The following is a 26,742-nucleotide window of genomic DNA, read 5'->3' as shown; positions in this document are numbered from 1 at the left end:
ACTAACATTTTAATAAAATTGTAAATCTCATGAAACAAATGACAGAGAAATTTGATGAGTGAATTTGTCTTAATAAATTTATTTCTTGCATACTTGAACAATTAAAATATGTCAAAAATTTGCTAAAAGTAAAAGCATTTAAAAGTTCCTTCAACTGGTTATTATCTGTATTTATTTTATTAATTTACTAATCTGTGTTACAATACAATATAATCACAAGTTAGATAAAAAGGTCTTCTTGAAAAACTATTAATTTCACCCTTATTTTTTTAAATTTATTTATGCTTTTTACAACATTTCTTTTTTTTGGTCCCTTTTTTTTAGACCCAGGGCATAATAATGGTCCATGTGAGTATATAACAAGGTTTTAATTTTTTGTTTCCTTTTGTGTTGTTTTTGTTCTACTTAACATTCTCTGTCTTTTTTTTGAAAATCCACTTCTTTCTGCATGTTCTTCTTTTTTCTTTTACTAAAATTGCTTTTGAATACCATGCACTTATCATTCTAGTCTGTGATGAAGCAGAAGCATCCTGAATATATATATATATGCAAGTAAACGTTTAGTGTAGTTAAGTTGCTGACAAGAGAAATAGTATAAAACTTATTATTTTAAATCATATTTAGTAAAGAGTGAATGAAACAATATGTTCACTAATTTCCTTTATATTAAGTCACAAATATTTGTGTTTTTAGGTGAATTGGAATGAAGGCTCTCAACGTTTTCATTTAAATAATTATTTAGCTCCATTTGGCTGTTAAAGAAGTTTTAGAAGGAAGGTTAAAGTTAAATTTTTTGTTTCAAAAGCTCTTGATAGAAGAATTTTCTGTAAAATCTTGAACTTACATTATAGGGAACATTTGTAGATATTATGGGTAAAATTATACTTCTCTACAACCTTGTTATGTGTTGAGATTCTTAAGTAGAAATTCATTATTCTTTCTGCCAATGTGATTTGTCATATTAGCACACGAAAAAAGCTTATTAATTGTATTCCATAAACAATATGATTGTTTTTCCAAGTATTGTAGTAAAAGACAATGTATGTGATAGTTTTAGGCTTAGCTGTTTTAAATGGATGTGTAATGAAACAAAGCTTTCTAGAGACATCTGTGATTCAAATTGTTATTCAATCTTTGTTTGGATTTTACTTTCAAATATGCTGTTTAACAGTAGACTTTGTTTTCAGTGTTTTCCACATTAAGTTTTGATGATAAGTTTTATTTTTACCACTGTTAAAATCTCTTTTTAATTACCTGTTTTTTTATTTGAAATATTTCTTCTGTTAATATACTAAATGCATGTTTATGGGACAGTAGTAGTATGCTATTTTAATGTCTTTCTTCTGCAAAGCCTGAATGCATGAAAAGTGTAGCTACCGTAGTACTGTTGTGTATTTTAATATTGATGGAAAGACTTGTGAATTTGGCTTAACGTTATGTTTATGATTTTAATACTTCTATGCACTGTTAATAGTTATGGTTTTAGAATTTTTGTATTGCATCTGTCAGTATCACCTACCTTATGCACTGATAACTACTGCACATAAATACTGTATGTTGTCTATCAGCTCTTTTTTTAATTTTTTATGTTTATTTATTTTTTAAAGGAGCTTTTGAATATAATTTATATTTAGTTTTCTCAGTTGATATGCTTCAGTTTGCTAATAATTTTACACTAGTTATACTTCACAAAAATAAGAATATTTTTTAACTTTTTAATACTAGTAAATAAACATTTACTGATGTTGAATTTTTTTTTCTGTATGTATATATAAAATATTTTGTTGTTATTTTCAATGACTAGGCATAATTTTTGTGGTGGAAGATCTTGACTTTGAGACTTGTCAACAACACCACATCACTCTACGAGCCACTGATTCTGTGTCTGGAGATTATGCAGATGTCTTAGTTGACATCCATGTAGAAGATGTAAATGACAATGCTCCTATGTTTACTCAGCCAGTTTACAATGGGTCAGTTTCTGAAGCTACACCATTTGGAACGTCCATCATGAAGGTTCATGCCACTGACAGGGACACAGGGCCTAATCAGGATGTTCAGTATAGTATCCTAGGAAATGCAACAGCTTATTTTCACATAGATCCTGCTGATGGTATAGTCTTCATCAAACATTCATTAGATCATGAAACTCAGCCTGTTCATCATTTTGTTGTCATGGCAACAGATGGAGGTTCTCCATCTTTAAGCTCCACAGCAAACGTTTGGGTCATTGTTTCAGACATGAATGACAACCCTCCATCTTTTGGATATTCATCTTATAGGTGTGTTCTTAGTGAGCATGCTGAACGTGGCCAGTTTGTTACTATGGTTATGGCATCTGATCTTGACATCACAGACCAACCAAAACTGATCTACTCTATTGTAGATGGTAATGAAAATCAAGCCTTTGTTGTTAACAGCACCACAGGTGGGTGTTACTGGGATTTCATGTATATTCTGTGATAGGTTTTTACTCTTCTGTGCTATTAAATAAAATGTACCAATACTACTAAACTACTAGTTTTAACCAAAGAATTAATTTTAAATTACAAAAGCAACTGTGATTATAAGTTATACATATATATCACTTTTCTTAAATTTAACATTATAATCTAAGATCATATATTTTTATATTTGAATGATTAATAGGACTTCAAATTAATATATTAGTAAAAGATTCATTTTATTATTGCATTATACATTGAAAAATTATTTTACATCAAGAATAAGATAAAATAACAAATATTCAGGCTAACTTCACAAGGACTGTAATGCACTTATTGAGTTCAAGCTTCCAAGCTCACTTATGGGCTACTTGTCAAGTAAGAGGCAATGGTTTTTCCAACAACTCTCAAGACAACTTCTTTGTAACATGCTTTTTATGTATTAGCTGTAATTACCTTATTTTACATGCTGTTTTTTAAGTTGTCTCTTTATATAGTATTATGTTGCATCTTTATAATCTCTCTGCTATTTATATCTTGCTTATATGTTGGATATTATGTCCTCGTAAAATTAGGTGTTGTTTGCTTATTTAATCTATGTTGTTTGTTTACTAAATATTTTATCACTTTTTAACATGTACATTTTATAAGACTGTCCATTTATTATTTGTTGTGCATGCCAGCTATTTTTATCTGTCTTGTTTATTAGATATTGTTTCTATGTATTCTTTATTTTATGTCTATTTGCATTCTCTTATTAATCATATATAGTGTTTATTATCATCCTTGCCCCTTTCGCTTGTGCCAAAGAGCTTTGGATATCTCAACATCTGTCTTCCTCTACCTGTCTCTGTATTTTCAGCACTTTGCTGTTGTTTTTTTAGTTCTCCCTGTCCATGTATTTGTATTATCTTGTATGTTGTTCTTGACTGACTTTTTGTTCTTTTGTTTTCAACTATTACTTTCATGGTAGTGTTAGCCAAACTGTTGCAATGAATGAAATGGCTACACCACATACGTTTTCGTTTCTTCCTGATAGCAATAAGAGGTTTGTAGTCCCTGTTGGCAGCTTCTGTTTCCTGGCAATGTGTGGGGTGTGATGCAACCTTTTATAGCATCTTTTCTCAAATGACTACAGCCTTTTCTCTGTTTCACATGTCATAGTTCATGGTTTACATTCACAGAGGACTTGAGTCATATTTTATTCCAGGGTTTAATTCTTATTTTGATCTATTGACTTTTAGTTTGACATTTGTTATAATGTACACAAGGTAAGTGCAGGTTTTAAATTTGTCTGTCCTGTTCTGAAAGCATATTGTCATCACAGTGCTTTCAGTTTAATTTTTGGTCTCCCAGTTAAATAAATTCAGATTATTCTTTTCAGTAGTTTGTGAGGGTACAACAAACTGGTTGTTTTGCAAATTCCTGCAGCCATAATCACAATTAGTTTTTTTGGTCCATGATGTAGTTTCCTATCATCTCTTTCCAAACTATATAACTGTGCATCTTCACTCACTTTTGCATTCCATTCTACTTGGATGATTTTTTTAAATCTTTATTTGAAATCTTGGCCAGGATTGAATTTGTTAACTGTCCTGATGTTATCTTTAGGTTTAAGGAGTTCCCCACCTTACTCATATAATTTCTCTTCTCCTACATATCATGTGTAGTATCTGTGCTTGTCCACCTTCTCTTTGTAGTCACAACATGCTCCTAAATTATGTGCTTTTTCCATTTGTAGTTCCTTGAATTTTCCTGTATCATAGGATAGCCTACCATTCTACATTCTGATATGTCTTGGCTGCCAATTTTATATTGTGCTTTTTTTGCTCTTCCTAGAGTTAACTAATAATTAATTAATGTGTACATTGTCAAACAGTGCAACATCTAATGCACTGTCAGTTGACTGTTTTTGTTGTCACTGTCATAGTGGTTCAGTGGGCAAATAAGGCTGTCATGCTTATTTCCTTTGTAGATGTGGAGTGAATGTCATTGGTTAAGTCAACAAATTAAAACCTTTGCCCTCTAACTATCAGACAATTCCAGAAAGAGGGGGGAAAGGCCTAATAGCCTTATGCAGGAACTGACAGTTATACCTACTGGGAGAGTGGGTCTTTCTGCTAGTTATCATAATGGTCTAGCATGTAATGCACAAGCTAGTGTGGTATTGTCAGTTATACTGAGTAAATGTGTAGTGTTCACAAAGTTAGGAGATCTGACTAATAATGTATCTTGGAGGTGGATTGTTTTCTCCTTAACTTCCTTAACTATGAATGAGTTCAGTGCAAAGAAAAATATGGTATACAAGAAATATATACAAATCACAATCTTAATCATAAATGTAATCAAAGGTTACATGAAACAAGTGAAAGAGTTTACAATATATGTTTGTGGAACTGGAGAGGAAATGAAAGGAACTTTAATAAGTTTTCCCTGACCAGATCAGTGTAATCTCCCTGTAAGCTAAAAATAAAGTAAACTGAAAGTTAAAATATCAACCCATATAGTGCAAGTATCTCTTAATTTCCAAAAGGTTGGATAGTTTACATAAGTCTCAAATCTCTGAGAAAACATTTAGATAATTAGAATAATAGGGTTAAGTGTGGTCTTTAAATACACAACCAAAGTATACAAAAACAAAACCAGGCTGCTCACACCTTGCATCTCATTTAAGTGACCTACACCTGCTCTCACTTTAGCACAGGAGCAAGGAAGTCTTGAAGCATTATCTGATTTGCCAAGAAAAGAAACATTCTGAATGAATTTAAACTTATCTTTCCCACACGAAAACATGCTTAGTGATCAATACGAGGGATTCTGAGTGACTCTATCTACATGAGCATATAGAGTAAGAAGAAACTGTTCACTTGCTTAACTTTCTATATTGAAACCAAACTGAAGAAAATAGAAAAATTTTATATATCAACTAGAGGAGTAGCAAACATGGTACCATTGAGTATTACAGTAAGTAATTTGGTCTTACTGCACTATTAAATGTTTTGTGTGATTTTAAATTATTTTTGCATTTAATGTATTGGTAATATTATAGTTTATCCTGGATGGGCTTCCAGTTTATTACTTAGAATATGTATGGGTTTGGGATTAGCAGAACTAACAGACACAAAAGGTCTAAATTCCTTCCTAATTACATCAGCCTTTTTATCAGATCAAATAACCAACAATGGGTGATCTGATAAAACTACATCCATATGTTGGATACAAATGCACTGGATGTTGCCTCTTTTTCCTTTTCAAACACCAGCAATGGGACATAACATTACCAAGTTTTTTGTTTTTTTTTACAAAATTAGCAGACAGTCATGGATTGTTTTGATGAAGTTTATCTTGACTGTTAGAAGATTTCAAACAAGAGCACGATTTTTTAAAAGAATCCCCAACTCTAGTGGATTGAAAAGATAATACACACTTTTGCTGAGATGGCAGGAATTTCTTTTTATGAAAAGTAGTTTTGTGTGTTAATATGTAATTATCAGAAAGAGCCATTGCTTCCTGTAGTCTTTTAACTTTGTTTTCATCCAAGTAATTTTTGAGGTCGTCACTTGTATGTTGTTTAAATTCTTCAATTAAACATTTTTGTCTTAGTTGGTCAAAACTGTTGCCAATATACTATCAAGCAAAATAAACTTCTTTTTTGTGGGCACATTGCATATAAGTCTGATAATTTTGCTTGTGATAATCTCAAAAATGTTGATAATAAATCTACAGTACTAATTTGTATGCCTTGGGAATAACTGCTTTAAATTTATCATAATTTGTACATATAACACTATGTAACAAAATTTTTACCTTTTCTTGTTTCTGGGCAGAAAGTGTTATTTTCCAATTGTTTGTGCCTAAAGTAAATGGAAAAGACCTATTTTTATCTTCAAACTTTGCTTTTGTGACCCAGGTAATGAAATTTTCATATTTACTCATTGTCCAGAACATTCCAGGTAGATTCAGTGCTGAGTAGCTGATAGAGAATTTTCTCGAACTTATGAGAATTTTCAAGAATTTTCTAGAATGTCATAGAACTTACGAGAATTTTCAAGAACTTTCCAAAGTAATATATATACAGAGGCTTACCACTCACCACTTCAGTTTAGTTCTAGCTGCCTAAGTGAACACACAGACCTATCTGATTTTATCAGAGATGGCATCAAGAAGTTGTGAGAATTCTCCAAACACATTCTGCTACATATGTCGTCAATTTATCAAGACTAGAGCAAAAAAGTACTCTGTGACAGCATCTGCTAAAATGTGTGAAGCCTAGAAGGTATATTTCAGCATGCCTGTCGGGGATCAAAACAAACTCTGGGCACCTCATTTTACCTGTGAGCACTGAAAAAAACTCTAGAAGGTGAGATGGACAATTTTTGCTTGCTTGAACAGTAAGATTTTATATTATTCAAATTTTAGACATTTTAAAATTTAGTGCACCTCAAAGAGGAATACAACAGCGTCAAGACCTTGCTCGAAGCCTTGAAGTATGATGAGTATGGTTGGGAGGTTATTGGAGACTTCAAAATAGTGGCATTCCTGATGGTTCTCCAAGGAGGCTTTACCAAGTTTCCCTGTTATTTTTGTCTTTTGGATGGCAGGGACACAGCAGTGCACTACAACAGGAAGCACTGGCCACAACAGACCAAGTTTTCTGTGGAGAGGCACAATGTCAAGTGTGAGCTGCTAGTAGGCCTCCAGAAGGTGTTATTCCCACAATTGCACATAAAATTGGGTCTTATGAAACAATGTTTCACAGCTCTTGGTAAGAAGTCTGCAGCCTTCAAGTACCTTTGAAACTTCTTCCCTAAGCTTTTTGAGGCAAAGGTCAAAGCTGGTGTCTTCATTGTATCACAAATAAAGAAGATCCTGGAGTGCACAGAATTCCCCAAGAAGTTCAGTGGAAAGGGAAAAAAAAAGTGGTACATGGCTTCTTTGGCAATCACAAGGTCGAAAATTATATGGAGCTAATTGAGGCTCTGGTGAAGAACTACAGGAAAATGGGCTGCAGGATGTCCCTGAAAGTCCATATCCTTGATGCTCATCTTGATAAATTCAAGGAGAACATGTGGTCAAGATATACTGGACTTTGAATGCCACTACCAAGTAGCGTATAACGAAAACAAGATGGGAGACTATATTTGGGGGCTCATACATGAAAGTTATTTACATTACAGTCGCAAATCTCGAAAAACTTCTCACTTCTAAACATTTTTTTATAACTTTAGTATAAATACATGTAAATCTTGATTCATATGTTGCCTGTTTTTACATAAAAAATAGGTTAATTTCTAAATTTCATTTTCCAGATCACAAAACCAAAGTTTGAAGGGAATAATGGCCAATTTCTATACTTTTACAACATGAGCAGTTACAAAATAATACATACTATCCAGGAACAAAACCTGTGTTACATAGTGTAATAACGACCATTATTTGGTAGATCAATCCATGGTTTGGGCAACCTTCTCCAAATGGTGAAAATATTTATCAACTTCATTTTAATTAAATGATGACACTTTAATATATTGATTAATTCCAAAGTTGTCATTTTGTCTTGATTGATTAGAGTTGAGTCTAATTTCCATTTCTTTCAGCCTAATTTCTTTCTTGATTTTGATACAAGCTTGCTTGACCTTGAGACATTTATTTTTTCAGCTTCAATATGAGCTTGTTCTTTCTTTAGTTCAGCTTTTTGAAGCTCAATTTGTTTCAGTTTAAGCTGAATCTCTAACTTTATCACAGAATGCTGATTCGATAGTCGGGACACTAGAGTATTCCTCTGGTGATTCCTCAGACAATAAATCATCATCAAGTAATATTTAAAAAATACAATTTTTAGCTCATTTTTTCTCATTGATTTTTTAATTTCTAATTCTAAATTTGTGGCAATATTGAGCAATTCACTTTTCTTATATATTTCTGGTTCTTTGAGAGAGAGAGAGAGAGAGGGCAATTGAAGAAAACTTTGATAATTAGACATGATCAAATATTGTTGGCTTCAATAAATATAATTTGAATTTCAATTTTGCAGAAATTTTATCTCTGATTCTGATCTTGGACATGAGCCACAATTTACTCTGTTAGGTGCTATAATTTATCCTGAATAAGCCCCCATGTTATTATGTTACATGCTACAATTTGTTCTGGTTGAGTCCCCAGTTTATTATGTTACATACATTGTGTATTATAATTTATCTCAGATTTATTATATTATGTATTACATTTTCAAATAGCCAGATATTTTAGTTTATAAGTTAATTGGATGTTGGTATGTATCTAATTTATGATATCTGTCGACTAGATTAATACACACAATTATCTTTCTTAACACAAATGTATTTAATATACAAACAACAATACCATTTACAATAATGGTTGTTACAAATAATGATTTGCATAAAAAAGTTTCACAAACTTACAAACAATATTAAGTCTTCTGTCTGGTCTAGAACTGAGTATTTTATCAGTGGTTCATGATGAATGAATTAGATTCGAGTTGATATCTGTACAATTCACTTGTCTCATATCATTTACAGGCTGACTTTTCACCAGTGAAGATATCTAATGCCCTTATAGAAACACTGACATCTGTAGTTAATTATCTGAACTTAACAAAATCTCTAAATGCTTCTGATTAAATATTTGTAGTTTCCCAATTGATTATCGTTTGTCACAGTTATAACTTCCAAGATTTATTGTGTGCTAATTAAAGTAAACCATCAATATATTTAATTAAAAGAAACTTAAATATATAACAGTAAATTTGTTACAGTATGTATTATTTAATGTTTGTTTGTCTTCTAAAGGTTACCAAATAATTCACGTACTGAAAATGTACTATATTGATTTCTTAAGTGAAAAAAAATACCATTCAAAGCATTGCTTGCTGTATATTATGCACATATATACTAATAATATGCTATAAAGGCCACTAACCTTTCTAGTTTAAGATATATTCAATGAATATTACATTGCTTGTTTTTGTACGTTTCATTGTAGCCTTATTTTGTCTTTGATGCTTCTTATAGAAGTTTTACAAATAACAAACAATCCATATTTTTCCATTAAAATTAAAATTTTTTCTTGTTTATAGTCTTGATTTTTAAAGTATATATTGTGGCTTCAAGACCTTTTTCTATCATTTCATAAACTTGTTAGATCTACTAAAAGTCTTTGTTGATACAGCTATTATTTCTACTAGGTGTTGTTTCCTTATTTAATGCTCACCAGCTTTTGAAACAGTCCACTTACAACTTAAACATCTCGGTCACTGATGGTGTCTACTCCAGTTATACTCGAGCTTTGATTGACATAGTGAGTGCTAACAAGCATACACCTCTATTTAGTCGCACAAAGTATGAAGTTGCTTTGCGAGAAAATTTATCTCCAGGCACCAAAGCAGCAACCATTAGTGCCACAGATAAAGATAGGGGAAGTTATGGAATAGTTCGTTATTATATACACAGTGAAGAATGTATGAAATTATTCAGCATAAACCATAGCTCAGGTAAAAAAGTAAAATAAATAAAGTTATAATTTTTTTCAGGTTAATTATACTAATTATTAACTTAAAAAACAAAGTTTTTTGCTCAAGTAGATGTGTTAGAAGTGTAGTGTTTTTATTGACAGTAGCAATGTAGAAATATTGTAAACAGTATAATGGGTGATCCATCTGGTATGAAATCAGATGGTGATTTTGTTTTTGTTAACAGTGGTTGTTAGTTCTGTTGATGTAATAAAATCATGCTTGCTATTTATGAGAAGGTAATCCAAGATGAACGAAAACCCTTTTAAATAATATAAGCACAAAAAGAGATTCTACCAAAGTAATACCATGTGTGAACAGTAAAGTTACTATGGAAACATAACCACCAGCATTATGTTGTTATGGTAACACAGTCACAGAAGATAATATAAGCGTTACTACTAATGTTTTTACATTAATATAGATATAAAAGGCAATGCTACCAAAGTAATATTACCATGACCACCAAAACTGTTATGGTAATATAAATTTGGATGGTGTGGCTACTTAAATACAAGATAATAAGAACAACTTAAACTATTAAGTATAGTAATTATGTACAATATGTATTATTATTAAGATAATGTAAGCAAAGTGTGTGATGTTAAGACAGATTAACTAATGATGGACTTAACACACTAGTTAATAATATAGATTGTTATTAAGCTAATATATGTATAATATTGTTACTTGCATTGGCAGCAAAATCAACTATTAAGGTAATATAAATGTTCCTGTGATGTAACCTTTAACATTGAATTAAGTATGATAGTGTGAGTTTTGAATGTCTTGTTATTTAAATACATATTGTACAGTGTTTTAATACACTTTGATTTTAATAATTTTTTAAATCGAAAAATGCTGAGGTTTATCAAATATCTTTTATTGGGTCCTAAAGTAAAATATCTGTTAACATTGTGATAGTTTCATTCTTATATATTTTTGTGTATTAATCCACAAGATTTGTAGTGAAATGCTTACACGTTTTTAATGAGAAAAATTTCTTCTGGACTACTATACTTTAAAGAAAAATATTTATTAAAATTTCTCACAGCAGACTTAACAGAAGTATATTTAGTATACAACTTGTTTCTCGTTAAAACAATTAAACATTTCAAGTAGTAGTAGGATAGAAAAAAATGTTTTGTTGAGAAGCAATATGGCTTCATATTCTGTAGTTAATGAATTTTGGTTGTGTTGGTGATTTATTAGTGTGTGTGCAATCATGTTTTTTGCTATTTTTATCATTTTGATGTATTTTTTAATCTTGTAGTACTTGTTAGGTTATTTTAGCATGTTTATTAAAATGTATGGATGTATAATATTTCTATGACATGAAAAGTTAACTTTTTTTTTTACCAATAGGTGAGATCTACACCAAAACATCATTTGACAGAGAGAATAAACAGTTATATGAGATTCCTGTAGTAGCTATAGATGGTGGGGGGCGTTCAGGCTACAGCACAGTTAGACTTACTATCACAGATATCAATGACAATGCTCCTCAATTTTTAGTTGCAGAATACCAAGTTAGCATTCATTCAAATATGACTGTTGGCACAACCATTTTAAAAGTAAGAACAAATTATGTTACAACAAACATAAATTATACTCTGAAAATAGTTTAAAAGTTACTTTTAGTTAATTTTGCACCTTATACTATTTTTAAATATGCTGATTTTGAAATAAAATTGCATGTTTAAAAATATTAAATTTTAGCAAGTATAATATAAATGTAATTTTTTTTTCATACATGGGAATTTAGAAGGTGAACATTTTTTGTAACCACTTCTGAGTTAGAGGTAAAAAACGTTCTCCGATTTTAATTGGTAGAAATCAACATTCTAAACTTTTTTTTGCTGGAAAAATGTAAAATTTAATGTAAAATATGTTTGGGAATGATCCATTTTAAGTGTGATTAGAACCTTTAAAGTAATGTCTATCATATTATTTTGTTTTGGGTTGGTTAGAAGTCTTTTTTTTTTTTAATTTTAATAATACCAAAGACTGAAGGATTAATAAGAGATATAGATTAAAATAGAAATCATGTACAGCTCTTAATATATGGTACAGTATTACCTTAAATTTATCATCTAACCAGAAAAATCTTAAAAGCAAATGTTTGAACAAATTTTGTTTTGGTGGTATAGGAGTAGCTCAATTTCACTCTCACTCCTTAAAAAAAATGTATAATAATAAAGGTACAATAGTGTGTTGCATTTGTAGCAATGTGCAGGGTGGCTTGTGAAATATTCAAGAATATACATATTTGAATATTTCACAAAGTTTCTTTGTATTGTTCAGAAAACATAGATCTTTTGTACTTTTACACATTATCATGTAGGCTCTTTCCTAAAATATTATTAAGTAGTAACAATAGCTATTTAAATGCAAAGGTTACATGAGAAAGTTTAAAATATTTCAAAAATTAGAGTTGTATTTTTTATAAACAATTCTTATATTTCTGTTTATTTAGTTCCACAATAATTATTAAATACTATTTTATTATTGTTAAACACTGAGTTTTTTTTTTTGAAGAAATGGGCAATGAAAACACAATTCATAAAAAAAGTGAATAAACTACAAAAATTAAGTTAAACACTATGAATCATCTTTTTTGAAGATTTCTGAGGAGTGGTTTTCAAAAAACGATTTTTGCATTTGTTATTTTCTACACACACTTGATTTTTACTTCTCTGATATGTTGTACCATCAATAACTTGTTTTACTTGCTATTTAGAACAATGAAAAAAACAGTCTGTAGACTTACACATTTGGTATCACAAAAAGAACATCCGTTAATTAATATTTTAAAAAGTGTTTTGGAAAATTATAAGCGAAGTGTTTGTCAGTTTTATCGTTCATATTGTTTATCTTAAAATTACTATCTTAATTCAAATGTTGTTTCCTATCACTTGATTAATATTTTTTTCAAGTAACATTAATTATAAATATGTGCTATATCACCTTGAAACCTGAGCTATAGTGCACTCTCAGTATGTTATTAATTCTTAGTAATTTTATGAGTTGAAAGATGTAAAAGTACTGGTTTCAGTATACTACTAAAACTGCAATTACATTGTATTTAGATAGCTGAAAATATTTGTAGTTCAGTGTTGTCTTTCTTACATTTTCTTATGTTTTGCTTCACCAAGTAAAAAGCAACAAATATATAAAGTAATATATATCTTTTTAAAAATTTAAATATATTTTAGTGATATCATTTTTTGCTATTTTCTTAGATACATGCATTGGACTTAGACTTAGGGGAAGCTGCATCTTTGGAGTACAGTATATATGAAAAAAACAATTCTGAAATTCAAAAAATGTTTCACATTACTTATGACCAGGGAGAAATTTATTTAAAGAGTTCAGCTAAAGGACAAGGTTGGCATTTTGTGATATTGTCATTTTCACTTTACATATCTATGCTTGATTAGTTGAAAGTTGTATGTGCATGTCTATGGGTGTTTATTAAAAATATTACTCAACAACTTACATATTCCAAGCATTAGTTTATAGAGAAATAACAGTTATGAATATCCCTGGGTATATATCCTCTGTCATTCTCAGTTGGCTTTGTATATTTGCATAAATATTGATTTATATTATAACACTGGAAGTAAATTTGAAACATTATTTTCTCTCCTCTTCTCTATATATTAACTTTTTATATATATGGGTATATATATGTTTGGTATGTAAAGTGCAACCATATCTCCTAAGACTAAACAATGTTTTTCTGGTGAATAATTATATGTACAGATAGTACTGGAAATAATTACAGGAACAACTGATACACATTCAGAGTTGCAAATAATGAGTAATGGCATCTAAATGTTAAAGTTATTAGCGTTAAAAACTTTGTTACGTAAAATTAAAATAAATAAACTTTGTGCATTATACTTCTATTTTTATGTTAGCCCCTTGCATTAAACCATGTGTTCATGCTGCCATACAGTTTATTATTGTATGAATTTTAAAATATTGTTTCAAATGTCTTGCCATATTCCCCATAGTTCAAGTAATTTGTTTAGTTGCCTTTTAACCCTCTCACTTTCCTTGTAAGCCCATTTCAATTGGCACTTGAGATAACTTGATTCTTTTCCTCAGCACTAGACATGCTTTAAAATGTATTAATCAATTACAGGAGATTTGTGATGATTTATGAAACTTTAATTTCATTCAAGTTGTACTGACTTCCTTTATTACTAAATAAAAATTGACTTTTAATTCTTAAATGATAAAAACTTCTGCTTTGTCCAGCATTAGTGATTATACACTTAATGTAGGACCTCTCTGTATTGTGGCTGCTGGGGAGCTCAATGTCTTTGGAAGACATGAAGACCATTGCTTGACATGTAGGTTCCTTCATGGATGCTGGGTCTTTTCCTCCTGTCCATTTGGCTGATGGCCCTTCTTCCTTATTGGGCTTGATGATAATGATTTCCTGGGCCTATTTCTCCCATAGGGATTATTTCTAGGCATACCATTCTTTGCAAAAGAGAGTCTAATTCCTTTTTTGCTGTTCAGTTTTCACATTTTTGTCTCTTTTCTTTTTTTTTAACCATCTTCCTACATTATTTCTCATTACTTGATCCTACTCATAAAAGTGTTTTTGGAGAGGTTCCTTCTTTTCACTGTATTGAACAGTAATAGTTCTTATTTACCACTTCTTACTCAGTTTCTCTGCTGTTTGGATAGGATGCTCTCCTTCCTAATGTGTGCCTTTTTCATACTTCTAACCATGGTTTTCAGTGGGCTCTGTTTCTTTGTTTAAAAATCTTTGGGGTTGTTCCTGTCTCACTGGATATCCAAACAAAGATAGTCCAACACCTGTCCTTGTTGTACATTATGATTTCTCATCCTTCATGACTTCACCTTTCTGTTCTTGTTTCTAGGCTTGCAAAATCTCCATCCTCCTTTCCCAAGTGCTCAAAGCAGTAAGTTTAAAGGTTTACAATGTTAGAAGCAAAACTGGGTTTCAATACCCATTATGCTCAAACACAAACAAACCTTCCCCAGCTTTTATTTGCTTCCTATTCTCCCTTTTCTAGTATCAAGGCCATCACTTGTCTTGTTGGTGACCGTCCTGGTGGATCTAACCTTGTAGGGGCCCGTATGTCTGTTTATATCTTTCATTGTGTTTTTATTGCTATGCATAATTAGCTACTTATCTTTTCTCAGGAGAACTCCTCTCACTCCTGCATTTTTTTTTATGGATGCTAATTGAATAAAGAACTTGGTTAATCCTTTCTTGTCTTTTCTGTGTGGCCACTTAGTGGCACAGCAGTATGTCTGTGGACTTGCAACACTAGAAACTGGGTTTCACTACCCATGGTGGTTATTGTACACCTAGCCCTTTGTGAAGTTTTGTGTTTAAACAAAAACATGTTTCTGTGTTTGAAGGTTTTGTTTTTGAATTTCATGCAAAGACACACAAGGGCTACCTGCACTAGCCATTTCTAATTTAGCAGTTTAAGACTAAAGGGAAGTTAGCTAGTCATCACTACCTACTGCCAACTCTTGGGCTACTCTTTTAACAACAAATAGTGGGATTAACCATCACATTATAACACCCCATTGCTGTATAGGTAAGCATATTTGGTGTGACAGTGATTTGAGCCTGCAACCTTCACATTGCAAGCTGACTGTCCTAACCATCTGGCCATGCCAGGACTTGTGTGTGAAGGTATCTATTAGAAACACATTTTCAGATTAAGAAAATGCTAACATCTCTATTACTGATTGTTGTCAAACAACTCAAAATTACTTTTATCTCTAAAGAGATTGTGTTTTTATCTTTTGTCATTTCACTGTTTTACGTTCAATGCCTTATTCAATGTTTGGTTACCTCTTTTCAGTGGAAAATTTCAAATAACTGCATATCCACTGAAACAACTTTATATTAATGTGTACATTACTGTTATTGAAGTATCATTCACATCTTTATTCACAGAAGGTAAATGGCAAGAGCAATGCTAAATTATCTTCTGTCTCATAATTAACATATCCTGAGTTTTATATATTCCTTGATATTCTTGAGTATCCTTGATGAGACAAACTTTGGCTTCTTTACAATTACCAGTGGCCTGGCATGGCCAAGCACGTTAAGGCGTGCGACTCGTAATCCGAGGCACGCGGGTTTGCATCCCCGTCGAGCCAAACATGCTCGCCCTTTCAGCCATGGGAGCGTTATAATGTTACGGTCAATCCCACTATTCGTTGGTAAAAGAGTAGCCCAAGAGTTGACAATGGGTGGTGATGACTAGCTGTCTTCCCTCTAGTCTTACACTGCAAAATTAGGGACGGCTAGCACAGATAGCCCTCGAGTAGCTTTGTGCGAAATTCAAAAAACAAACAAACAATTACTATGCATCTTTTGTAACAATACTTTTTCCCAAATTATTAGTTTGATTTCCTGTTTTTTAACAATTTTTTCAGGATTTATTTTAATGAATATTCAATAACATTTTTAACATTTTCAAGAGTTTGATTTAACTAGAAATAAGTATGTGATAAGGACAAAGGTATGGTGTGCAAGTTTTCTTTTATTCACCAAGATTAAACTATATCAATGTAGATTCTCCATTACAAAGAAACCTGGTAGCTTAGGTTTATTTGCTTTGTCCAGAATTACTGACAAGGTATAGATATTTTCAGTTCAGTCTAGCTCAGTGATGGGTGAAAAACATATGGCTATACTTGGTTCCTTATTTTGTCTTGACAAAATTTTATAATAGTAAATGTGAAAAAACTACATTCGTAAGATGACAAAGATAGTCTTTTTAGTAAATTTCTAAAAGACTTGAGAGTATAGCACATCTTCAGTTTTAGTAAAGATGTGTTGAAATACTCCTTTCCAATTAGCAAAAACCTCAGAGAATTGTACAAGAAGTTAGATTGGTCTTGTCACAAAGAGTTATTAGACAGCTAATTTTTTGGGGGAATTTCTTTGAATAGCCATAAAAATAACATTTATTTGTTAAAAGAAAGTTCAATGAAGCAACTTTTATCATGTCAATGCTAAAAATTCTCTTCAGTTTCATTAATTAAATTAATTTGTTAAATTGTATGCTTGTGTTTGGAGGTTAATGTTGTTGTTGTTTTTTTTTAAATTTACAATCATGTTTCTATGTTAAGAATAATATGGATCTATATTCAGGATGAAATGAGAAAATATTTGTCTCTATTTTTATGAATGGTGATTGTACAACTTGAAGTATTTTTGGCTTGTTCAGAAGAGCCTCTATACAATAGTCCTTTGAAAAAGGTGCATATTTTATACAATTGATCATAAAGTCCTGTTTTTTTAAGTATAAATTATAAATAAACTTCTTTGAATTAGTGTGAGGTTCAGAGAAAAAATTCAGCTCTATGAACGTTTTGTTTTATTTAATATTACAGAAAACAGGGTATATCAGTTTTTTGTCCAAGCCCAAGATAGAGGTTCTCCACAACAACAGACTGAAGTTCCAGTTAGTATTCACATTAAAAGTCCAAGTCAAGAAGCTCCACAATTTGAGGAACTTAACTATGAATTTTTCCTAAATGAGAAATCAGAAATTGGTAAAATAATTGCAACACTAAGTATTGCTTATCCTGAAGAGGTTACTTATTCTTTTGCACCAACAAATGAAGAGTCAGATGCTCATCTCTACTTATCAAGTTTTAGTATTGACAACCAAGGTCATATTATGCAGGTTGCAAGTTTAGACAGAGAAGATAGAGACACTTATAATCTAACTATTCGAGTGGAATCTAAATCTCAGCCCCAGCTGGCATCATATACTGATGTGAGTATTATTTTGATGGATGAAAATGATAACAATCCAGTGTTTGAGTCAAGTCCTTACCACGTAATGGCTGCAGAGAATGTTGAAAAAGGGTATACTGTGACTAGAGTGGTAGCTTATGACCTTGATATATCTGACAGTGCTGAAATCGTATTTTCATTTGGTACTAATACTGAGGATATTACTAAGTTTTTTGACTTGGATCCTAATGAGGGCTGGATTACCACTAAAGCACCCCTGGATTATGAAAGTGTGCCATGGTACAACTTTTCTGTGGTTGTACATGACAATGGTTCTCCACAGCTGTCTTCACAGACGATGGTTTATATTGATGTTAAAGACTACAACGATAACCCACCAGTGTTTAAACGTAGCTACTATGAAAGCTCCATCTTTGAAGATGCATTGGCAGGGACTATTATAATTGTATTAGAAGTCGATGATCCAGACAGTGATGACCTTCAGTTTTATATCACCAGTGGTAATCCACAGAATTGCTTTCAAGTCAGTATGGTTGGTGAAATATACGTGAACAAACCTCTGGACAGAGAACAAACACCAAACTACAAGTTAACAGTCACTGTTACTGATGGAAGATTCGTGTCAACTTCTGCTGTTGCTGTTGAGGTTTTAGATGCCAACGATAATCCCCCTGTTTGTCATACAGTAAGTATTAATGAAAGTATGTAAGAAATTTGTTTGATTTAGTTAGCTATGATATGCAGAACTAGTATGAATGCTTTTATTTATTCCAGTACATTTACTGTTGGAAAAGAAGTGAAAGATATTCATTTTATTATGAGTTATTTTAGATATTAAAATGACACCTTACATCTATCTACCATAACTGTTATCCTGATTTTACATAAACATCATTTGTATGATCTACAAACTTCATTCCCTTTTTATGTATGTTATGTCCTGTACCAGAATTATCATACTTCCTTAATGAAAAACAATAACCTGTGTTATGCTTGCTAAACCACATTCAGTCACGTTTTCACATTTTACTTTATTATGGCATTTTATGATATTTAAAACAATTTCAGACTTAGGTTTGATTGAAGCTTCAATTTTATAATTCGTTATAAATTTAATTTCTCTATCACAAGCAAAATGAAATGATAGAAGTACTTACCTTTGTACACTGCTAATATGTATAATATACTCTATGCTGAATCTTTTTCACAAACTTTAGAATGTTAATACAGCATCCATTATAAGTTTGAATCAATGGGATCAACAAGAAAACTGTTTTGGCCTTAGTGCTATATTTATACTCAGTATTATAGTAGCAGATATAAGGAGTTTAGTCTGGAACATGAAAAACTGAGTAATCAATGTTTAGCAGATTCATCTCTAGCTTTAACTGTAATGTTACTAGTTATTTTTCAGACTATCAAGTGGTATTTCCTTCTTTTTGCTACTTTACTAAAGTTTCTATATTAGCTCATTCTATAAATCTTTGGTTAAATTAACATTGAGTCCTTTGAGTTGTTATTTTGTAACATTTAAATTACAAGCACTTTCTTTTCATGCATACCTCATATTCAGCAGGGCAATATTTTTGCATAATTTTCCCTTTGAAATTCAAAGCTAGGGACATTTAAACATCATTCTCCATTTGTCATTGCATGATAAACCAGGATCCTGTGGTACTCTTATTCATAATACCATTGTTTTTCACAATATCACCCGTTTTTGCTTCACTGTTTTGTTTCCACATTCATGCTTGACTTTCTAACAGTCAATTCCTCAGATAAAAACTTTTCTAGAGTTTCCATTTGTTTATTTTACATTGCATTGTTATATTCATATTTTCAGTTATTATGGTACTCAGTAAACTGTATTTAGTCTTTAGCTGCATCTCTTCTAGGTAGCTCATTACTAACATTGCAACCACCTTCCAATAGGTATGCCACTGATGTACATCCATTGTTATGACATTTAGCTTTGGGGATATTTTGAATCTTCATTTTTTAAGCTACTTATTCAGTGACTTGATTTCTATGGTTGTCGTACCTTATACTGTATGATATCGAATTCAACTTCGGGTTACTTGTGTAAAGAAATGCCACATTTAACTTATTATTTTATTAACAGTTGTATTAAGTCATTTATTAGCAAACAGATACCCAAGAAGGTAGAAATAAAAACTCATCAGATTGAAGTTTCTTATTTTTTACTTGAAACTAGACTTCATAATTGCAATTTGAAAAATTTTGTGCATATGTTATTATGTAAATGAAAAGTCTAACTAAATACACTAAAGTAAAATCTTTGTTAGGTAAAAGCTTGGCCAGCTTATATATTCATTTTTGGGTCACTAGGCTGTATAATTTTTCAGTCTCCAAAGAAATACCTGTTTAGTTCTACTCCTCTCTATATTATATATTAATTTCAAATGATTTCATTATTTTATTTAGTTTATTGTAATTATATCCCAAAGATTAATCAGTCGTTTTGCAAGAGTTTTATATACAGGTAGTATTTCTTAATATATAGATTTTACTTATACACTTTCCATTTTTCTTATCCATAATATAGAGCTCGTAATGTGTGAAAGACGTTTTAGGTATAAAATTTTGTCACTGATTTTTTTAAAACATGTACATAATTTTCATTCTACATGATGGTATTTAAGTTTATTTTAATCTAAAACATTTAGAAATTTTTTTACTAAGACTATAACTTCTAAAATATAAAAAAAAGAATTTAAAATAAGGTTTATTTTTTGTGTTAAGTCTAAGTATACAGAACTGGTATCAGAAAGCATTGAACCTGAGACCTACATCTTGACAGTGAAAGCAACAGATAAAGATGAAGAGAGAAACTCTCAACTATATTATTTCCTTACTGGGAAAGGGAGCAAGGATTTTTCTATTGACCCAACATCTGGTAAAGAAATAATTTTGAAAGAAATTATTCTAAAGGAATTACTTAAACAAAGATAACTCTCTGAAATGATTTTTTTTATTGATAAAGAAAAAAAATATGATTTTATCTATACTGTATTTTGTTTACTTTTTAGTGTATTTTTAACATAATATTTATGAATGTCAGAATAAATGTAACAAAATTTAAATTTTAATAAATGTAGCAAGTGAGTGTAGCAAATTGTTGGTAATTTTTACCATTGTAGATTATCAAATAATACATTTATCTTAATTGTTTATTTTGTCAAAAACTCAAAACAATGAAGGTTGTATGTACAGTCTTAAATATAAATGGGTTTTGAAATTTCCATGTTAGATGTCTCCCTCAATTAAGAAAGGAATGGTATATCAGAGTTTAAGTTATTATTCTGAAAAACAGAAATTTTAGCAAAATTGTTTTAATGATAACAGAAAACCTCTTTGCTAGAGTTACCATGTGGCAACTGAAAGTTTTAAATTATTTCTTCAAACTACATTAATTGCACTTCAAGAAAACTTTTGTATTCCTAATAATGTGTTTAGCTCTCAAAACAGTAGAAATTAGTAGAGGAAGTGACTGTTTATCAGCTTAAAATATATTAAGTATGACATTTTCTCATTTTATTCCACATTATGTTTAATTTCAAGTGGGACAAGTAGTGTATTTATTTATTTATTTTTAGTTCAGATAACTTACTGATATCAAGTAAGGTTTGCTTTTCTAAACCTTTGAAACAGATGAATCTCATAATGAATTTCTATTTTAATTAGCAAGCTGATTAATCAAACAGTCTTTCTAATTAGGTATTTTGAAAACTAATAAGCCACTTGACAGAGAGCATCAACCTCGATACTTTCTTGTGGCTCATGTGCAAGACAAAAACAAGTTAGATTGGGAATGCACTAGTGCAGTTGAAATTTTCCTGAGTGATGTGAATGATAACCCTCCAGACTTTGCAGCAGAAGTTTACACTGTAACAATCCCAGAAGATTCCAAAGTTGGCACATTAGTCACAAAAGTACATGCTATGGATAAAGACTTGGGTAAAAATGATAGTAATTTTTTGTGTATAATGCGTTTTTCGTAATTAATCACTTAAAAAAAAAACATGACGATTACTCCAATGTTTTGCCATTATGTCTTTGCACCAATGAAGCTGTAATAGCAAAATGTTGATTTAAATGAAAACGACTCTGTTTTCTGGAATGTTAGGCTGATTTTTTAAACTATAAATACTACTTGCCAGTCTGCACTACAAACTTTAAAAAGATTAGTAATTAAGCATCTATCTTATGCTTGTTCACTAAAGTTTTAATTTATGTAGACATTCAAAAATATTTAAGTGTTTTAATGGGGATTTTTTTCCTGTTTGAATGATACAGAACCTGTAATTCTGGTTGCTATGTGATTAGTCTGTGATAAATCAGGTTGTTGGAAATTGCTTTTAAGTGTATTAATCTTCTGATGTTTGGTTTTACACCAAACGTTGTTATGGATTGTGTACATGATGCTATGTATTTTTTAACAAAAATTGTTATTCTCTAATTTAACTATTTCTCATTTTTTATTTTAAATATGTTACAAAGTTAATCAATATGACATTCTTTTTGTAGATTTTTTTTTTTTACAGAAACATTAATTAAACAATGATTTTGAAAAATGTAATCCATAATAGAATAACTTTACATATAATCAGTTTAGACTGTGCAACTATGTAAGTGGTATAGAGTGTTAGCAGGATGATTTAGAACCAAAGTGTATTGATTTAACGACTCACAATTAAACGTAACTTATCCATGCTTAAAGTGGGTAGTTAGTGTGGATAGGTTTACAGTGTTCATATACTTTGTAGGCTAACTGCTCAGTTAATGATTCTTAGATGTTGTTTTTGGTTTAACCTACTTAGATGATGTGAAACAGAAAGTAGATAAATATATTGTAGTTAGTTTGAGATTAATAACCTATTTTAATTTCTTGCTTGGTAATATATATGCAAAAACGGCTCGTTTGGGTTGAGAAAATATTTTACATAGAAGAGCGAACAACGTTTCGACCTTCTTTGGTCATCGTCAGGTACACAAAGAAAGAGGTAACTGACCGGAAGCTGACCACATGTTTGAAAGGGGTTGTGTAACTGAGTGTCGGAATGTAGAGGGTGGTGTTAGATGTTTGAATATATAATTTTATTTATTTTATTATATTAATATAGGTATAAAGGCTTTCCTTTATATTGGTTTATTTTGGGTTTAAGTTGTTGTATAAGTAAGGCTTCTTTAATTTTGCATTTGTTTATGTTTGTTTCTTTATTAGTGTTTTCTATGGTTATGTTGTGTTTATTTGACTTGCAGTGTTCGAAAACGTGTGAAGGTGACTTTTTATGTTCTTTGAATCTGGTTTCCATTTTTCTACTTGTTTCTCAATATAGAAGTCGTGGCAGTTATCACATTGTATTTTGTAAATAATGTTGGTGTGGTGTTTGTCAGTGTAGTTTTTACATAGTATAGACCTCAGTTTTGTGCCTGGTTTTTGAATAAATGTGGTATTAACTGGAATGCCATATTTTGTTACTAATTTTTGCCAAATGTTGGTTATTTTTCTGTTGATGTCGGGAATATATGGTATGCAGCAGTATATGATTTTGTGATTTTTTAATTCGTAGATATATTTACTTTAGTTAGTCGATTTTGCTTTCTGTCTTGGTGTTTGCGTATAATGTTTTCTACGGTTTGTGGAGAAACTTATTGATGTTGATGAAGTATTGTTTTATTTTGTCTAATTCATCGTTAATTTTATCTGGTGAGCATAGTTTTATGGCTGTGTTTATTTGGTTTCTTAGTATGTTGAGTTTTTGTTTTGTTTCATGTGCTGAGTCCCAAGGAATGTATAGTCCAGTATGGGTGATTTTTCGGTGGATTTCTGTTTTGAATTGTGTGTCGGTTCTTGTAATTTTGAGGTTAAGAAATGATATTTGATTGCTTTCTTCCTGTTCACATGTGAAGTTAATGTTGGAATGTATAGAGTTAATGTGATTGAAAAATTTAAGTATGTGTTCTGTAGATTTGAATCCTGCAACCGTGTCATCTACATATCTGTACCAGTATAGTGGTGGATGTAATGCTGTGTTAATTGCTTGTGTTTCAACTTGTGTCATAAAAATATTGGCTAGAACTGGTGATACTGGGTTGCCCATGCTTAGGCCATTTGTTTGTATATAGTTTTGGTTGTTGAACATGAAGTTTGTCTTTATCGTGGTGAATTCTATTAGGGTTGCTAACTGGTTACTGGGAATTTCTATGGTTGGGTTAGGGTCTCGGATATAGAGTTCTAAGGCTATCTTGCAGGCTTCAGTGGTTGGAACTTCTGTAAAGAGGGATATAACATAGAAACTGGCCATTAAGGCTTTATGATTAAGTTGATTTAGATTAGACTTGAAATTAAAAGAGTCTTTGATGAATGAGCTGGCTGATGTTACATATTTGGAGAATGCCCATGCTATGTATTTTCAAAGATTGTAATTAAACGATTCATATGTTGACATTATCGGTCGTAATGGACAATCTGGTTTATGAAGTTTGGGGATGCCGTATATTTGTGGTGTGCGTGAGTCGGTTTTACGTAGGTAGGAATAAAGTGTTTGTGAAATTGTGTTGGCTTTTTTCATTTGTAGTAGTAATTTGTTCAGTTGCGTCTCGTGTGTCTTTGTTGGATTTGTGTGTATTGGTTTAAATTTGTTCGTGTCTGATAGGATGTTATTCATTTTTTGGATGTATTCATTCGTGTTCATTATGACTATAGCGTTTCTTTTATCTGGTTTTAGAATTTTTATGTTTTTGTCTTGTTTTAGGTTTTTAATGGAATTAATGTCTCTTTTTGTAAGGTTGTTTTTTAGATTTCTGTTTTGTGAAATTATGTTGATGGTTTTGTGAGAAAAGTCTTTGAAAATATCGTTTAAGATGTTGTTTTTAGGTGTTTCTGGAAAATATAAATTTGTAATTTTACCTGGGAAGTTTGGCTGTTGGATGTCAATAAAATTATCTTAGTTGTCTTCTTTCTGTTGTTGTTTTGTTATTTCCTTGTTGTTGTTCTCTGTAGAAAGTATCACAAGTCTCCTGGCTAGGTCTTCTAAACATGTTTTGATTTCTATGGTTGGAATGTACCTAGGTGCTATTACGAAGTTGAGTCCTTTGTTAAGTAGATGTATCTCGTCTGTGTTTAATTGTCGGTCGGATCTGTTAATTATGAGGTTAGTCAACGGTTTGTCGTTTTAGTGTCTTTTCTGTTGTTTGCATCTTAGTTTTTCTAGTTTTTTGTTGTGGCAGATCTTTTTGTCTCTGTCGTTCTTAGTATTGATTTGGTTTATGTTTCGTTGTATAAGTCCGTAATTCTCTGGTTTAATGCAGCATGCCAGTTGATGGTCTAGGTTCATTTTTTGTTTTTGTAAGTCATGGAGTTCTTTGTATTTTGTGTTCAACATGGCTTTCAGTAGTTTTTTTCTGTAAATTTTGGATAATGTTTGTGTATGTATTAAAATTTTTTGAAAGTTTTACCTTTACAAAATTAGGGGTTAGTTGTTCCTTTCTACATTGTTGAATAAAATAAATGTCATTTCTTCTATTAATAATTCGTTGGTTTAAATTTCTTAGTTTCTTAACGATCGTGTGAGCGTGTACTGTTAATAGTGGTGTATGGTCTGCTAGTTCAGACATAATGGTAACAGGTAAGTACAAATACACTGAAAAAAAACACACAATTTTACACATCTATGTAAAATATTTTCTCAACTCAAACGAGCCATTTTTGCATATATATTTCTCAACAAGTGGGTTTCTCGACATCACTGATTACTTGCTTGGTAAGTTTTCTTATGAATTTTGAAACATTCAGTAAGAGATTTCATACTATTTAATTTTTAGTTTACCTTGCAAAATCTCAAGTTCTTGTTTCTCAATTAGCTGCAAGTCATCTGTTAATCTTATAAAAAGTTGAGAGCCTATTGCAAAATGATGCATAATATGTCTAAAAAGAAAAAAAGCATATAATAATTAAAGAATTCTTGTATCTTTTTTATCATTTGTAAAATATGTTCCTTGTTATAGATTCAATACCATTTTATATTATGTGAAGCAAGTTTACATATGAATTTTTTTTTTATAATGTTGTTTGATGTTTGTTAGTGTCATGATGTTGTGAAGAAATTTGAAATGTAATATGTAATGTTTTATTTAATTTCCAGGAATAAACCGTAAGATAAGTTATTCCTTTGTTGATTCTGCCAATGGTAACTTCACCATTGATAATCAGACAGGAATTGTTCGCCTTCACAAACCCTTGGATCGTGAACAGATAGCATTTTACAACTTGACAGTTCAAGCTAGTGACTATGGAACTCCTCAACTCTCTTCTGTTGCTACTATTCTAATCAGAGTACAAGATATAAATGATAATCCACCAGAATTTGCCCAAAAGTTCTATCATGCTAATATCTCTGAAAGAGATGAAGTTGGTACAGAAATTATTCATGTCCTTGCTACAAGTAAAGATACTGGAGTGAATGCAGAAATCACATATTCTGTTGTCAGTGGAAATGATTTCAGTGCTTTTATCATTCATCCAAAATCAGGTATAACTTTACTCTTTACTGTTTTCAAAACGAGACCCAAGATTTGAGTGCTTTTGAATAGTTTACTGTTCTTCATCAGGAGAATACAGGATTATGTAACAGGTGTAATGAAATACGTAGGCATGGCTGTTGATGTAACATAAACCAAATGTTTAACATGAGTTGACCTTGAGAACTGTCATATCCTACAGTTGTTTGTGCCAGGTTTATTTCATTATCTAAAGTGGTGTATAAAGTACATAAAAAAAATTAAATGGAATAATAGTTATATTAATTGTTAACTAATTTATATAAAGATAAAATAAAAAATGGAATAAACAGTGAATATAAAAGAACAACAAAAGGTGGTGGAAAATAGAGAAAATAATAATGTGGCATAAATTTCTTTATGTATTCTCAAGATGGCTGGTATGGGTATTAAAACTTTAATTAAAATGA

General features: G+C 31.0%; 1 protein-coding gene across 6 annotated transcripts in view; it reads left to right on the top strand.

Annotated features, from left to right (window-relative positions):
• Positions 1–26,742, top strand: part of LOC143252179 (fat-like cadherin-related tumor suppressor homolog) — a 228,995-nt gene that overhangs the window by 172,700 nt on the left and 29,553 nt on the right. For 5 of the 6 annotated variants that reach the window (XM_076503927.1, XM_076503924.1, XM_076503926.1 and 2 more), the window contains 9 exons: positions 325–348; positions 1,805–2,428; positions 9,649–9,954; positions 11,338–11,546; positions 13,215–13,359; positions 17,380–18,434; positions 20,513–20,666; positions 21,488–21,727; positions 25,918–26,304. In XM_076503927.1, the coding sequence (XP_076360042.1) occupies positions 325–348; positions 1,805–2,428; positions 9,649–9,954; positions 11,338–11,546; positions 13,215–13,359; positions 17,380–18,434; positions 20,513–20,666; positions 21,488–21,727; positions 25,918–26,304 (3,144 nt within the window). The remainder of the gene's footprint in view (positions 1–324; positions 349–1,804; positions 2,429–9,648; positions 9,955–11,337; positions 11,547–13,214; positions 13,360–17,379; positions 18,435–20,512; positions 20,667–21,487; positions 21,728–25,917; positions 26,305–26,742) is intronic. The other variant, XM_076503925.1, reaches the window with a different exon arrangement.

The sequence above is a fragment of the Tachypleus tridentatus genome, chromosome 6 (assembly GCF_004210375.1).
Source record: "Tachypleus tridentatus isolate NWPU-2018 chromosome 6, ASM421037v1, whole genome shotgun sequence".
Lineage (NCBI taxonomy): Eukaryota > Metazoa > Arthropoda > Merostomata > Xiphosura > Limulidae > Tachypleus > Tachypleus tridentatus.
The sequence above is the reverse complement of the archived record's forward strand: the minus strand, read 5'-3'. Positions and strand labels throughout refer to the sequence as shown.